The sequence below is a fragment of the Pristiophorus japonicus genome, chromosome 18, assembly GCF_044704955.1.
Source record: "Pristiophorus japonicus isolate sPriJap1 chromosome 18, sPriJap1.hap1, whole genome shotgun sequence".
Taxonomy (NCBI): domain Eukaryota; kingdom Metazoa; phylum Chordata; class Chondrichthyes; family Pristiophoridae; genus Pristiophorus; species Pristiophorus japonicus.
In genome coordinates this window covers 94,331,777-94,348,887 of record NC_091994.1, presented here as the reverse complement: position 1 = coordinate 94,348,887, position 17,111 = coordinate 94,331,777, and the positions used below count along the sequence as shown (strand labels likewise).

Genomic DNA, 17,111 nt, shown 5'->3' with positions numbered 1-17,111 from the left:
TTATAAAGGCTGCAGGTTGACAAAGAAGAAGTGATTAGAAGAGGCTGAGGGGAACATGGCAAAAGCACAGTCAGCGACTGATTCTACCATTACACTAAAATTTGGCTCTAGTTTATCAAACCTGCTCCGCAGGTAAAGTATCACTAACGCATAAGTCACCATTTCATAAAGGGTCAGGTCAGTAAAACACTGTCTGTATTTGTCGATAGTTTTCCTTATTGATAACACACATACAGATTAGGACGGATCTCAATTTAATATTTCAGGCACAAAAATGAAAAGATATCCCAGGATTATGAGCATTGGTGCATAAAGAGCATCATTTATCAGTTTTCCTTTCAAAATAAGAATTATCTGAGAAATCTGTAGAACAATCCAAAATAGATCCTTTCTTCTCTCGCTCCTTTACTACCCATTTCTCAGAATCATATAGCAGTTGAATTTCATTTGGGAAACCAGTGTTAATGGGCTGGTGAGAGCCCAAGAATGGGTTTGGTAGCCTTAGTGTTTTGTTATCCCTGACGATGGGCCTGCTGCCATTTTCACAGGAGTCTATCATTGGGCGGCCCTAGAGCCTACCTGAAACAAGCGGTTGGTCTGTTTCCCATGCAAATCAGGGTCCTAATGATGTAGTTAGGACTCCGATTGCCATTTTAAGAGTCACATGGGCAGAGCTTGCGGCATGAATACGCTACCCATGTCTGGCGTTCAGATCAGGAAATGGTCAGAAACATTTTTAAAATAGATTTGGTTTTGGAGCAGGTAGGGGCAAGAATTCTCCGCCTGGTTCCACAAAAATATTGCCAGTTCAGCCTTGCTCTGCCTCAGCTCAAATCCCTCTGAGGACCTACTGTACGTGCAGGCATCTGCTGGCATCCCAGCCAGACGACAGTCCCAAGGTCGGAGAGCGGTGAGCTACATCGGGATGCCCGTTTGGCATCTGAAGCTCGCGTGCCACATTGAAATGAGGCTGGGGACTCCAAATCGTGATTGCCTCTCCGCTGCTGAGACGGGCGGCCAGCTGACGCACTCCGCTGGTCTGCCGCCCAGGAGTCAAAATCCACCCAATTCTGCCTTCCAATCTCCCATCCAGCATGCTACCGTATAAAATGCAAACATTACACATCCCAGGAAAAGCCCATCAGTCTGTTTTGGTTTCATCATGACATGACTTTACTTGCATCTTCAAAAAGGAATTGCCATTGCCTTTGACAAGAAAAGATGAACAACTATTTAGTAGCAGGACAGAGAAGCCTGTCTCCTACCTTAGTTCCATAAATTGTTATCTTCCTTTCGCTGAGCTTTTCAGTGAAGGCCACCATAGTAAAAGTTGCTGTCACTCCTTCCTCAAACTCCATATTCACAACCTGGCAGAGAGGTTCACTTAGTGAGAACTCAGTAATCTTCAAGCTACAAAAGTGACCAATGTGGTTTCCAGCCTGTGGCTAGATTTTAGTTCCTCCCAGCAATACCAGTGCCTCACAATATCTTCTTATTGCCCCATTTAGATTACAAACAATGGACATGCAATACTTCACATGGTAGGGTAGTTTATTGTACAACTTTATATGATAGAATAATTGATTGTACAGGAGAATGTAGTTATTAGCTCTGAACTTCAAGAAACACAGTACTGCTGTTTAAGTGAAATGAATGGAATGCATTACCATAAGTGGGTATTGAAGTTGAATGGATCACAATTATATGAGAAGAATTTATATTTGAAGAAGTAAAATATAAAAGGATAAAGAGGAGCGAAATGAGATTAAGGTATATAGCTCCAGTGTGGAACCAACACTGGTATAGGTGTAATGGGCTGAATAACCCTCTTTGCTGAAATTTCTACAATTCAGGATTGCTACCAGTGCCACGTGCTAGTCAGAGTAGGAATCGCAGGATAGCTCAGATGAATACGTGGCTTGAGGAGTGGTGCAGAAGGGAGGGATTCAAATTCCTGGGACATTGGAACCGGTTCTGGGGGAGGTGGGACCAGTACAAACCGGACGGTCTGCACCTGGGCAGGACCGGAACCAATGTCCTAGGGGGAGTGTTTGCTAGTGCTGTTGGGGAGGAGTTAAACTAATATGGCAGGGGGATGGGAACCCATGCAGGGAAGCAGAGGGAAGTAGAATGGGGGCAGAAGCAAAAGATAGAAAGAAGAAAAGTAAAATTGGAGGGCAGAGAAACCCAAGGCAAAAATCAAAAAGGGCCACATTACAGCAAAATTCCAAAAGGGCAAAGTGTGTTAAAAAGACAAGCCTGAAGGCTCTGTGCCTCAATGCGAGGAGTATTCAATAAGTTGGACGAATTAACTGCACAGGCAGCAATTAATGAATATGATATAATTGGCATCATGGAGACATGGCTCCAGGGTGACCAAGGCTGGGAACTCAACATCCAGGGGTATTCAACATTCAGGAAGGATGGACAGAAAGGAAAAGGAGATGGGGTAGCGTTGCTGGTTAAAGAGGAAATTAACGCAATAGTAAGGAAGGACATTAGCTTGGATGATGTGGAATCTGTATGGGTGGAGCTGCAGAATACCAAAGGGCAGAATACGCTGGTGGGAGTTGTGTACAGACCACCAAACAGTAGTAGTGAGGTTGGGGACAGCATCAAACAAGAAATTAGGGACGCGTGCAATAAAGGTACAGCAGTTATCATGGGCGACTTTAATCTACATATAGATTGGGATAACCAAACTGGTAGCAATACGGTGGAGGAGGATTTCCTGGAGTGTAGTAGGGATGGTTTTCTAGACCAATATGTCGAGGAAGCAACTCAAGGGCTGGCCATCCTCGACTGGGTGATGTGTAATGAGAAAGGACTAATTAGCAATCTTGTTGTGCGAGGCCCCTTGGGGAATATTGACCATAATATGGTAGAATTCTTTATTAAGATGGATAGTGACACAGTTAATTCAGAGACTAGGGCCCTGAACTTAAGGGAAAGTAACTTCAATGGTATGAGGCGTGAATTGGCTAGAATAGATTGGCAAATGATACTTAAAGGATTGACGGTGGATAGGCAATGGCAAACATTTAAAGATCACATGGATGAACTTCAACAATTGTACATCCCTGTCTGGAGTAAAAATAAAACGGGGAAAGTGGCTAACAAGGGAAATTAAGGATAGTGATAAGTCCAAGGAAGAGGCATATAAATTGGCCAGAAAAAGCAGCAAACCTGAGGACTGGGAGAAATTTAGAATTCAGCAGAGGGGGACAAAGAGTTTAATTAGGAGGGGGAAAATAGATTATGAGAGGAAGCTTGCCGGGAACATAAAAACTGACTGCAAAAGCTTCTATAGGTATGTGAAGAGAAAAAGATTAGTGAAGACAAACGTAGGTCCCTTGCAGTCAGATTCAGGTGAATTTATAATGGGGAACAAAGAAATGACAGACCAGTTGAACAAATACTTTGGTTCTGCCTTCACGAAGGAAGATACAAATAACCTTCCAGAAGTAGTAGGGGACTGAGGGTCTAGTGAGAAGGAGGAACTGAAGGATATCCTTATCAGGCGGGAAATTGTGTTAGGGAAATTGAGTGGATTGAAGGTCGATAAATCCCCGGGGCCTGATAGGCTGCATCCCAGAGTACTTAAGGAAGTGGCCCTAGAAATAGTGAATGCATTGGTGATCATTTTCCAACAGTCTATCGACCTGGATCAGTTCCTATGGACTTGAGGGTAGCTAATATAACAGCACTTTTTAAAAAAGGAGGGAGAGAGAAAACGGGTAATTATAGACCGATCTCATAGAAACATAAGATTCTGATGGGGCTGGACAGGTTAGATGCAGGAAGAATGTTCCCGATGTTGGGGAAGTCCAGAACCAGGGGACATAGTCTAAGGATAAGGGGTAAGCCATTTAAGACCAAGATGAGGAGAAACTTCTTCACTCAGAGAGTTGTTAATCTGTGGAATTCCCTATTGCAGAGAGTTGTTGATGCCAGCTCATTGGATATATTCAAGAGGGAGTTAGATACGACCCTTGCAGCTAAATGTATCAAGGGGTATGGAGAAAAAGCAGGAAAGGGGTGCTGAGGGAATGATCAGCCATGATCTTATTGAATGGTGGTGCAGGCTCGAAGGGCCGAATGGCCTACTCTTGCACCTATTTTCTATGTAATTCTAATTGTTCATGCACTATGAAGTGCACAGATATGAAGCATGCATAGGTCTTGTCTTACAGTTAATGTTACTGTACTGCTCAGTTATAAAACTTAAATTTAAGGAGTATTTGGAAATATGATTACCTGATGGGTGACAACATCATTATCGCATTGATAAACACACCTCCCGTATGGACCTTCACGAAGTGCCTTGGTGACCGACTCAATGTTAACGTCGACGCCTTCACAGATAACCGAGATGGGCCAGCCTTTCTTACCCTGCTCAATAAAATAAAAACATGCAGAATCCTTAATAGTCATTTTCTCCCGACCATCAACAGCACCGCCATTGCAGTGTCCCCCACCATCAACATATTGGGAATCACCACTGACCAGAAGCTTAAATGGACGAACACTGTGACGACAAGAGCAAGTCAGAGGCTAGGTACTCTGCAATAAGGGGATCATCTCCTGTCCCATCAAAGCTTCTTCACCATCCACTAGGCTCAAGTCAGGAGTGTGACGGAACACTCACCACTTGCTTATATGGGTGCAGTTGCAATAACACTCAAGAAGCTAGACACCATGCATGACAGAACAATTTGTTAATCGTTACTCTTGGTACGGGACTCAATAGCCACTTCCTTCACTACTGGCACATTGGCTGCAGTATGTATGATCTGCAGGATGCACTGCAGCAACTCACCATAGTGGTATCGACAGAACCTCCCTCCCCTGCGATCTCTCCCATGAGAAGGACAAGAGCAGCAATTTTGTGGGACCACAATCACAGCCAAGTTCGTATTCAAATCACACACCATTGTGACTTAGACATATATTGCTGCTCCTTCATTGTCACTGGATCAAAATTTTGCAACACGATTGTGGAAGCACCATCACTATAGAGATTGCTGTGGTTCATTAGGTCCCACCACATTCTCAGGGAAACTAGGGATGGGCAATAAATGTAGCCTTGCCAGTGACATCCATATCCAGAGAATTAAAAAAGTACAATTGCCAACTGAAAGTCACCAACTGAGTCAATGATGTTGCACAGGCCCCTCATAACTGGCTGCAAATGAGGAAGACATGTGCTGCTATCAGGAGGAAGGACAATTTGATCACATTTCTTGTGTAGCTCATAAACCACGGCAGCAACCTCCCCCTCTGGGATGTACCATTTGAAACACTGTGTACGACTATTGACTTTTTGCACACAGACAGTGTCATTGTGTATGACAACCTTTACTTGAAGGTGGACGTGACAGCAGAGGATCAGCCAACAGGTGCTCTGGTGTCCAGACCATGGTGCTCCTCTGCTGTCACATACTTTCTTAGTGGGGTCAGCGGCTATGTTAGAGTGAAAGTAGTATGGCTGCTTCCTGGATAATAGCCATTGGCATGCATGATGATGTGAGCATTAACTGAGTGTAAACCTTTTCTTTTCATGAAATCCATGCAGATGATATGAAGAGCCCTGATGCCCACATGGGTATCATCTGCAATGTTCTGCACTCAAGGGAATCCTGTCCTCTGGTGAAAGCATTGCATCCTATCCAGATGATACCTCCTCCCCACAGGAAACGTCCTTGCAAATATAACAGTTATTTCAAATATGTGTGTGCACTGCAGACTGCCTGATGTGGTACCTGTCTCCTGTGGTAGCTTGCAAGTATGTGGAGTAAGAAAGCTTTGTGCTGTGTTAACCTTCACTTCTGCCAGAAGAGCCGTCCCTGATCCAGATATTGTGTGAAAATCATTGGGCACAGGTGGCACAACTCTGTGGCAACCTGTCTTGTAAAGCACAGGTGGGTAATAATAGGACTCCAATGACATGTACAGATACAGGCCCCGAGGTATTGATTGGTATGGCCAGAGCGCCCGAGGAGTCACTGCATTCAATTATGCAGTGCACTTGGAACCCCCAAAAGAATACCCATCCTCACCTCTGTGTCAGCTGTGGCTCAGTGGGTAGCACACTCGCCTCTGTCAGAAAGTTGTGCCACTCCAAGAACTTGGCCACATGAATCTACACTGACACGCCAGTGCAGTGCTGAGGGAGTGCTGCACTGTAGGAGGTGCCGTCTTTCGGATGAGATGTTAAACCGACAGAGTAATTATTTGCACTGTTTTTCTTTTGAGTGTCCTTCTGCGCCTGCATGCAATGGACACCGCCCCCATCCTCTCGCGCATGCACAGACTCCTTGAGCCCGACACCAGAAGTCGGGCATGTACCGTGAGCTATGCTGCGTGTGTCTAGCTATGGATTATCTTCAGGACTTTTGCCCAGAATATCGCTGTGATTATCTACAGGAACATTTTCGTGGCCTTCTGTGGGAGAGAGAGAATGGGGCGGAGAGAGAGAGAGAGAGAGAGAGAGAGAGAGAGAGAGAGAGACTGGGGCGGAGAGAAAGATAGAGAGAGAGAGAGAGAGAGAGAGAGAGAGAGAGGCAGAGAGAGAGAGAGGCAGAGAGAGATTTGGGGGGGGGGGAGAGAGAGAGAGAGAGCGTGCGAGAGAGCGGGGGGAAGAGGGAGCGAGGGAGAAGAGAGAGAGAGAAAGAGAGAGAGTAGAGGGGAGAGAGAGAGAGAGAGAGAGAGACTGCGGGGAGAGAGAGAGAGACTGCGGGGAGAGAGAGAGAGAGACTGGGGGGAGAGGGAAAGAGACTGGGGGGGAGAGGGAGAGAGATTGGGGGGAGAGAGAGACCGGAGGAGTGAAAGACTGGTTGGGGGGGGGGGTTGGAGAAAGAGACTGAGGGAGAGAGAGGGGGCGCGGGAGAGGGGATCAGAGGGGAGAAAGGAAACTCAGGGAAGACGGATCACGTTCTTCCAATCCCATCCCCTTTACACCCATACTCGATTTCTCAGAAAGCTTGGTGCTTGTGTCACTATTCACTTCATACCCAATAAACCGGTTAACAATCTGTGACCCGCACACAATGCCCCATCTATGATGCAGTGGGTGGAGGGGTATGGCGAGAAAGCAGGAATGGGGTACTGAAGTTGAATGTTCAGCCATGAACTCATTGAATGGCGGTGCAGGCTAGAAGGGCCGAATGGCCTACTCCTGCACCTATTTTCTATGTTTCTATGTTTCTATGTCAGGAACTTGGGCTGATGGGATCAGAAACTTGGGCTGGAATGGGGGCAGGAACCTGGGCTGGAGGGGTGGGGGCAGGAACCTTAGCTGGGGGTGCATGAACTTGGGCTGGGAAGGGGGTGCTCTATTCTCTCTGGAGACAGCAGGTCAGAAAGGCTTGAATTATACTTTGCAAAGTTATTGAGAACTTGGGCAGGGTGGTTCTAATTACACATTCCAGAGAAACTGCTGGGTGTGTCTGGTCCCCTTGGAGGATAAATCAGCAATCAGGTCATTTGATCATGGAGAGCCAATCAGAGCATTTTGTAGTGCAAATAAATACGTCCTTAAACCGAGACCCCGTTTGCCCTCTCTGGTGGGCGAAAAAGATCCCATGCCACTATTTCGAAGAAGAGCAGGGGAGTTATCCTTGATGTCCTGGCCAATATTTATCCCTCAATCATCATAACAAAAACATATTATTTCGTCATTATGGGAGTTTGCTGTGCGCAAGTTGGCTGCCACGTTTTTCACGTGACTGCAGTGACTACACTCCTAAAGTACTCCACTGGCTGTAAAGCGTTTTGAGACGTCCAGTGGTCATGAAAGACGCTATATAAATGCAAGTCTTTCTTTTTTTGTAGAGGTGCTACGTCAAAGCAAGCTGTAAGCAAAGATAATGAAGAAAACTGGTCGCGGGGAAAGATGATATGTCCTTACTATACAGTATAAATGCACACAAGGCCCATACTTGAGAGAAGGTCACTCTGTGACCAGTTACCTTTATTACCAAGACGTCAAGTGAAGAAGGTGGGTGGAGCTTCCCCTTTTATACCTGAAAGTCCAGGTTAGGAGTGTCTCCCACAAGTTCACCCACTTCTGGTCAATGTTCTCAAGATGTACAACTTAGATCAGCTTATACAATGATAGTTGACTACATGACATCACCTCCCCCCCAAAGTCTTATTGGGATCACAGGTTGAGTCTCTCTGGTGGTTTACGCTCCCTTGTAGAGCGCCTGAGTTGGGGCTCCAGTTGTTGGGCGCTGGCCTGAGTGTCTGCTGTTTGCGGTGCCTCAGGCCTGTCTGGACTGCCCACAGTGACTGGGCTCTCCTCCACTTGGTTCTGGTGTTTGGTCACCTGTGGTGGAGTAAACTCTACATCGTGTTCTTCCTCTGTTTCTTCTATGGGGTTGCTGAACCTCCTTTATGTTTGATCCACGTGGTTGCGGCAGATTTGTCCATTGGTAAGTTTAACTACCAAAACCCTATTCCCCTCTTTGGCAATCACAGTGCCTGCAAGCCATTTGGGCCCTGCAGCATAATTAAGGACAAAAACAGGGTCATTGACATCAATACATCGCGCCCTCGCATTCCTGTCATGGTAGTCACATTGTGACTGACGCCTGCTCTCAACAATTTCTTTCATAGCAGGGTGTATAAGAGATAACCTGGTTTTGAGCGTCTTTTTCATTAGCAGCTCTGCGGGTGGGACACCTGTGAGTGAGTGTGGTCGGGATCTATTGGCCAACAGGAGACGTGATAAGCGGCTTTGTAGGGAACCCCCTTGGATTCTGAGCATCCCCTGTTTGATTATCTGCACTGCTCGTTCTGCCTAGCCGTTTGAGGCCGGCTTGAACGGTGCCCTTCTAACATGGTTGATTCCATTGCCTGCCATGACGTCCTGGAATTCAGTGCTTGTGAAGCACGGGCCATTGTCGCTGACCAAGACATCCGGTAGACCATGGGCGGCGAACATTGCCCGTAGACTTTCTACCGTGGCAGAGGATGTGCTTGAATTTAAAATGGCACACTCAATCCATTTGGAGTAGCCGTCTACTATAACCAAAAACATTTTTCCCATGAACGGACCTGCATAGTCCACATGGATGCGTGACCATGGCTTGGCGGGCCAGGACCAGGGGCTAAGGGGGGCTTCCCTGGGTGCGTTGCCCAGCTGAGCACACGTGTTGCACCTGCGAACACAAAGTTCCAGGTCTGCATCTATCCCTGCCTACCAAACATGTGCTCATTGTGAAGTTCTCTGATAAACACCTCTCTGTCCATCTGGGGCATGAATACTCGGTTTCCCCACAGTAGGCAATCGGCCTGAATCGAGAGTTCATCCTTGCGCCTATGAAATGGTTTAAATTCCTCAGCGCATGCCCCGTACGTGGCTGCCCAGTCCCCATTCAGGACACATTTCTTGATTAAAGACAGTAGCGGTTCTTTATTTGTCCAGACTTTAATCTGACGGGCAGTCACAGGTGAGCCTTCGCTTTCGAAAGCTTCAACAGCCATGACCATCTCAGCATCATGCTCAGTTGCCCGCTCAGTGGTGGCTAGTGGGAGCCTGCTGAGTGCATCGGCGCAGTTTTCAGTGCCCGGTCTGTGCTGAATTGTGTAGTCATAGGCGGCTAACGCGAGTGCCCACTTCTGTCTGTGGGCCGATGCATTCGCATTTATGGCCTTGTTGTCGGCCAAAAGGGACGTTAGGGGTTTGTGATCTGACTCCAGCTCAAATTTCCTGCCAAACAGGTACTGGTGCATTTTTTTTTACTGCATATACACATGCTAGCGCTTCCTTTTCTACCATCCCGTAGCCCCTTTCTGCCTGGAGACTTCTGGAGGCATAAGCTACTGGCTGTAACTGACCATTGGCATTCACATGCTGCAACACACACCCGACCCCATAGGACCACGCATCGCACGTTAAAACAAGTTTCTTACACGGGTCATATAATGTTAACAGTTTGTTGGAGCATAAAAAATTGCGTGCTCTATCAAAAGCCCTTTCCTGGCTGTGCCCCCAGACCCAATCACGACCTATCCCTTTAGCAGCTCTAACAGCATGCTCAATTTGGGAAGAATGTTACCAAAATAATTCAGGAGCCCCAGGAACAAACGCAGCTCCGTCGTGTTACGGGGTCTGGGTGCTCTCTGGATCGCTTCTGTTTTGGATGCAGTAGGTCTGATCCAGTCTGCTGCTACCCTCCACCCAGGAATTCTACCTCTGGAGCTAAGAAGACACACTTCGCCTTTTTCAGTCGCAGCCCTATCCGGTCCAGTCTGCGAAGCACCTCCTCCAGGTTGTGGAGGTGTTCTTCAGTATCGCGACCCGTGATGAGGATGTCGTCTTGAAAAACCACCGTCCTTGTTATACTCAAACAACCCCTTGTGTATCGTGATGGTGGTCAGCTTCTTCGACTCACTCGCCAGCTCCTGGGTCATGCAAGCTGAGGTCAGGTCCGATTTCGAAAAAAGTTTGCCACCGGATAGCATCGCAAAGAGGTCCTCCGCTCTCGGTAGCGGGTACTGGTCTTGGAGTGACACCCGATTGATGGTGGCCTTGTAATCGCCACATATCCTGACCGACCCATCCGCCTTGAGCACCGGCACGATCGGGCTTGCCCAGTCACTGAATTCGACTGGCGAGATGATGCCTTCCCTCAGCAGGCGGTCCAATTTACCTTCTATCTTTTCCCGCATCACGTACGGCACCGCTCTGGCCTTGTGGTGTACTGGCCTGGCATCCGGGTTTATGTGAATCACTACCTTGGTCCCCATGAAAGTGCCAATGCCGGGTTGAAATAGTGAGTCAAATTTGTCCAGGACCTGTGAGCATGATACTCGGTCCACAGAAGAAATTGCATTGACATCGCTCCATTTCCAGTTCATGACAGCCAGCTAACTCCTCCCCAGCAGTGCGGGACCGTCCCCCGGGACAATCCAGAGTGGCAACCTGTTCTCCGAATCTTTGTGGGTCACGACTACCGTGACGCTGCCTAGCACCGGAATGATCTCTTTTATATATGTCCGTAGCTGTGCGTCAATCGGCAATAATTTTGGCCTCCTGGCCTTGGACACCCACAACCTTTCGAACTGTTTGATACTTATCAGGGACTGGCTGGCCCCCGTGTCTAGCTCCATTAATACTGGGATGCCACTGAGGAGCACTTTCATCAGTATCGGTGGTGTCCTGGTATATGAACTGTGTATGTGCTCCACATGAACTCGCTGAACTTCAGCTTCCAGCGATTTCCCCCAGTATTCATTTGGCCTCGTAGGGCTTATATCGGGCCCGTCCTCCTCGTACATCAACCTGGCTGCAGGCTTCCTGCACATACACGCCAAGTGACCGCTGACGTTGCAGTTTCTGCAGGTATATTGCTGATACCTGCAGGCTCTGGCTGGGTGTTTGCCTCCACACTTCCAGCATGAGCTGGAGGCCTCGTTGTTGGAAACAAAAGATCAATTACCAGTCGATCGTCTCTGACTGTCTCTGTAACTGTCCTTAAGCGCACCATTAACAGGTGATGGCCCAATTACTGGCCACATTGTCCATTGTGATGGCATGAATCGCCGTTCAGCTAGTCATTGTCTCTGTTGAATTCCCCCTTTGGGTTCGACTACATGCTGGGGCATGTCCGATTGCCTAGAGACCTGTGTGCCGCGTTAACAATGTTGACTCCCTGATCGTTTGCCGCACTTGAGCCAAGTCATACATCATTCTGGTCTCTTCCTCCCCTGAGATAAATGTCTGGGCTATCAGAGCCGCCGCTTCCAAGGTCAAGTCTTTGGTCTCAAATCAGTTTCCTGAAAATCCCAGTGTGCCCGATGCCCTCAATAAAAAAGTCTCGCAGCATCTCCGCTCTGCATGCATCTGGGAACTTACATAGGCTCGCCAGTCACCGGAGATCTGCCATGAAGTCTGGAACGCTTTGCCCTTCTCGCTGCCGGTGCGTGTAAAACCAGTGTCTCGCCATGTACATGCTGCTCGCTGGTTTAAGGTGTTCCCCGATCAACTTACTGAGTTCTTCGAACGTATTGTCCGCCGGCTTCTCTGGCACTAGACGGTCCTTCATCAGCGAGTATGTTCTGGATCCACAAACCGTCAGGAGATGAGCCCTGCGATTGTCGGCCGAATCCTGTCCCAACCATTCCTTAGTGACAAAACTTTGCTGTAGTCTCTCAATAAAGTCGTCCCAATCATCACCAACACAGTACCTCTCTTCTGTGCTGCCAGTGGCCATGCTCACGTGGTTTAAATCCCAGTTTCTCGTCGCCAATGATATGTCCTTACTATACTGTATAAATGCATTCGAGGCCCCTACTTGAGAGAAGGTCACTCTGTGACCAGTTACCTTTATTACCAAGACCTCAAGTGAAGAAGGTGGGTGGAGCTTCTCCTTTTATACCACAAGTTCACCCCCTTCTGGTCAATGTTCTCAAGGTGTACAACTTAGGTCAGCTTATACATGGGTTACAATGATACCTGAATACATGACAAAAGGAATACAGGCCTTCCCAGAAAAAAACAACTATTCCAGGAGCCAAAATGTAGTGAAAGGTACATAATGCAACAAAAGATATGTTTTTTTAAAGTACTGATCTTCTCCCTTTAAGAAACCTACTTGAGTTCCCAAACCATCTAATGCTTGCAGTATTTATGAGCAAGGCTTATGCTGTAGAGGAAGACTCACCAAAGCCATAAACACCAGGCCCAGGCTACTTAAATAGGGGTTTAAATATTCTGATGAAGCCATGCATGTTGATCACACACCCTCATTTGAAGTGCTGAATTTGATGCATTTACACAGGCTATCAGTGGTTGGATTTAGACAGATGCAGCCCCCTTGCTGCTGCCAATGCTGACTGCCAGCGTAAACAAGGTATTGTTTTATTTGCTGTGAATGTTGAAAAGGCTGAATAAAGGGAGCTAGCTGAGCCGCTGGTCCTGTATAGAAAGTGATTTAATACAGTATGTTATCTGACACAAGGGGACAAAACTGTTTAAACAAAGTTTGGAGCCCTGCTAATTGGATCATACAGTTTCCTTTTGGCCTTTTCTTTCCTATCAGGTTTGCCCTTTTTCTTTATACTGCGTTCCACCTGGTAGAGATAGTGCCAGGCTGCTACAATGCAGTCCTAAAGAGACAGGCTTCGCTGCCGGCCGCCCGAGCTTCACCAGATGTCCTCTTTTCCTGGCACAGACAGATCGGTCATGCTCAGCAGCTGCGCGATGAGCATCCCCTTGCTCTCCTGGCAGAAGGCATGGGCTTTTGTGCTGCTCTGTTCAAACCCCGGCCTTTTGCTCTCCCATTCAGTTTCCTTTTTTAATGTCCATTTGTCATTCATGCAGTATTAGGGGGCCCGCACGAGTTTAACGAGCAGATGGCCACATTTGTGTAGCCTGTAAAAACTTTGAACAAAGGAATGCTTAATTGTATGACCTTTATACTATTAGTCTGACAAAGGCAAAGCCATTTTCCATGGTAACAGATTTATTCCTGTGCTTTTGTTATATTGCTGTTAGTTACTCATGTAGCTGTGTTTCTGATAGCTGGCTGCACTAGTTGAAAAAAACAAATGCTGATAAAGAGACACTTCATCAAGGTTGCAGGATGGTTTGGGGCATATGTACCTCACGGTCGTAGAGTCATTCCAATTTATGACAATTGCATATTAACAATTCAGTAGATATTAATTCTCCTATTTTCTCAGTGAATGCATCACAAAACTGAACCATTTAGACTAGAAAGGTCCTAAAGTTTGGTTCCAGATCTATGCTGAATTAGCTGATCTCAACCAGGAGGGTACTAGAGCACGGTAAGTGGCCTCAGTCTCTATGGTCTAGAGAGGAAAATCAGCCAGGGACACTACTACTGATAATTATCCAATGAATCCTGCTTGTAAGCTCAGATGCATGGATATCAGACGAGGACAAGATCAGGCTCAGTTGTGAGGCCCCACCAAGGAAGAATAGCTTGCTGACACTCACTGTCTGGAATCATACTTAAAGAATGACCACTTGGGTCAAGTACCAGAGGTCAACTTGTGCCTATCAATCTGTTCCCCAGCATCAGTAAAGACCATCAGGAGAGGAGGGGAGAAAAGTGAAGACCAAAAGAATATATTTTTTTGTCCCTCGTGAGTCTGACCATACTCACACGTCACTTTGTTACGTATGAATGACATTGTTGCTTCATTAGGTTAAATAAAATTCCAATTACACAGGCCTGCACAAAGCACCTCTTGTATATGCCGCACTGCTTCCCTGGTGAGCAGAGGCACTGCCTGGTGTGGTACTGAGCCATACAGATCAGGATGGTCACACATTCAATCTTTGGTCTGTACTGAGTTAGCTGAACCCCGAAAGGGACAATAACTTACACTTATACAATGTTCCTTGTGTAAATAGACAGCTGAAGGAGAGGTGGATCCCAAGCCATAAGGTAAGGGGAGGGGCTAACCTAAAAGAAAGCTATAGCTCCGATTTTAACCCCCGTGGGCATGAGAGGGCCGGGTGGTGGAGGGTGGCGGGGTTAAATAGGGGTAGAGTAGTGGTTTAGTATAGTGTATCTGCTCAGTCTAGTGTTTGTAAATATACTCACTTTCTTGACACCTTCCAGGTAAAGTCTCTTGGCAGAGTATGGGCAGCACTCCTCCACAGCACAATCCAAGCATCGGGCAGCAGCACCTTTAGGCTGGATAGAAGAGTGAAAATTGTTTGTGCCTTTTATATAGGCGAAAAGGACTAAGACTTGACAATAATACAACTCAACAACATTTAAATACAATTGCAATACTAGAACACAAAGGGTTAGAAATTCGGAAAATAGCGCTATGACCGGTTTTTGGGCGGTATTTAAGGATTTAGATTTTTTTTACCACCGGAATACCGCTATGAAGAAATTCACCAAACAGTGACCAGCGGTAACGGTAAAATCTGGTCTTGCACGACGGAATTTGTGCATTGGAGCCGAATTCAGCGACCTGGAAAAAAAAAACAGACCTTCTGCGCATGCACAAATCTCTCCTCAGATGGTCCTGCAGTCCCCAGTGGCAATTCCTGTCCCTTCATGATGGCCAAGTTGTGTAGCATGCAGCACACCACACCGAACTCAGCGACCTGATGAGGGGAGTATTGCAGGCTGCCTCCAGAGTGGTCCAGGCATCGGAAGCACTCCAATTGTCTTTGACGATATTGCGTGAGGCTATATGATACCTGGGAGTCCCTGGCCAAAGACCATCCGAAATGGAGGAACAGCATTTGGGAGGGCGCTGAGCACCTCGAGTCTCGTCGCCGAGAGCATGCAGAAAATAAGCGCAGGCAACGGAAGGGGCATGCAGCAAACCAGACTCCTCACCCACCCTTTCCTCCAGCGACTGTCACAGGTGAGACAGACAGAGGCTGTAATTCCTGTATTGGACTGTTCAGTCACCTAAGAACTCATTTTTAGAGTGGAAGCTAGTCTTCCTCGATTTCGAGGGACTGCCTACGATGATGATGATGTTATTGTAGCGATGCTTGGCTTCAGTCTGAGGGTTCCGGAGGGGGGGTCATGAGCCAGGTGGCGAGGCCGTAATCTTTGTCCCCAGCATCCAGCTCTGCCCTTGTGGCTGACGCTCAAACAGGTCAGAGACAGTGGTCTCACACAAGCTGAAAGCATCATGGATGCTCCCTGGAAACTGGGCACTGACTGCCATGATGTGCTGCGTATGGTCGCAGACGATCTGTATGTTCAGCGAGTGGAATTCCTTTCGGATTCGGTAAACCTCTGGCACCTCTAAAGTTGCTCGCAGGACGATGTGCGTACAGTCAATGGCACCCTGAACCTTGGAGAAGCCAGCAATTCGTGCAAAACCCAGTCCTCTCACTCTGTGCCTCCCTGGTAATCGGGAACTTTATAAAGTCCATCCTGCGTGCATACAGTGCAGTAGTCACTTGGCGAATGCAGCTATGTGTAGCGAACTGCGAGATGCAGCAGATGTCCCCTGCTGATGCCTGAAAGGAGCCGGAGGCATAGAAGGTAAGTGCCGCAGTCACCTTCACTTCGACGGGCAGTGCAGTCCTGTTCCCGCTGATGGGCTGTCAGTCTGCCTTTATGAGCTGACATATCTCTGCGACCACGGGGCCGAAATTCAGTGCCGCCAGAAAGCTGGTGGTTTTAAGGCCTTTTTCCCCCCGATTAGCTCCGCAATGTTTGTGGCAGCCACTGGATCCAAATTCAGCTTTTTGACCACAACAAAGTGTTCCAGTCTTATTAGCCCTTCAAACCTGAAAGTTTGCCGTCTTATTGGGGTGTTATTCCCACAGGAAATTCACCCTTAGGGTGATGTGGCAACTGCGATTGCAGCACAGGCACGAGGGAACGAGCGGATCGGTGCTGCTTTGGAGAGGATGGCCGCAGCTCTGCAAGAGTCGAAGGTGCGTCTAAGTGCTATCATATCTGGTGGCTTTCAGACGCTGCTCACATGCAGTTTCAGCTGGATGCCCCGCCCGAGACCATAGCTTTCACAGCTGGGTCCACCACGGGCCACGGGGGACCTTCCGATGTGGCGCCACAGCATCGGCCTGAGCTCCCTCAGATTGGTGGTGGTGGTATTGTGCCGCTCCTGGTGAGTTATTCAGGCTCCTCAGGCCAGGATACGGATGATGCACTCCCTCCAGCTCGCAGCATTCCTGGCCCCAGACCTGTCACTCCGCCAGTGCCTCCACACATGGCCTCGCCCGAGCCAAGTCAGACTGAACCCTCCTAGGAGGGTGCTGACCAGTCTCCAGCCTGCCCTTCCAGGCCCAAAGCTGCTCGAGGGCGTCCTAGAAGGACATCTGCAGCTTCCACACAGGGAACACAGCAGCCTTCCCAGACCCATGAGGCAGACATAGGGGAGACACTAAGGCAAAGTTGCAAGTTAGGCACACATAAGATCATCATAGGCAGTCCCTCCAAGTCGAGGGTGACTTGCTTCCACTCTAAAAGTGAGTTCTCAGGTAACTGAAAAGTCCAATATGGGAATTACAGTCTCTGTCACAGGTGGGACAGACAGTCATTGAAGGAAAGGATGGGTGTGGAGCCTGGGTTGCCGCACATTCCTTCCGCTGTTTGTGCTTGGTTTCTGCGTGCTCTCGACGACGAGAC

General features: G+C 47.8%; 1 protein-coding gene across 2 annotated transcripts in view; it reads right to left on the bottom strand.

The window, feature by feature from the left end:
• Positions 1–17,111, bottom strand: part of LOC139228903 (putative oxidoreductase YteT) — a 285,946-nt gene that overhangs the window by 86,131 nt on the left and 182,704 nt on the right. For both annotated transcript variants that reach the window (XM_070860400.1, XM_070860401.1), the window contains 3 exons: positions 14,583–14,675; positions 4,258–4,392; positions 1,266–1,367 (listed from right to left, as the gene is read on the bottom strand). In XM_070860400.1, the coding sequence (XP_070716501.1) occupies positions 1,266–1,367; positions 4,258–4,392; positions 14,583–14,675 (330 nt within the window). The remainder of the gene's footprint in view (positions 1–1,265; positions 1,368–4,257; positions 4,393–14,582; positions 14,676–17,111) is intronic.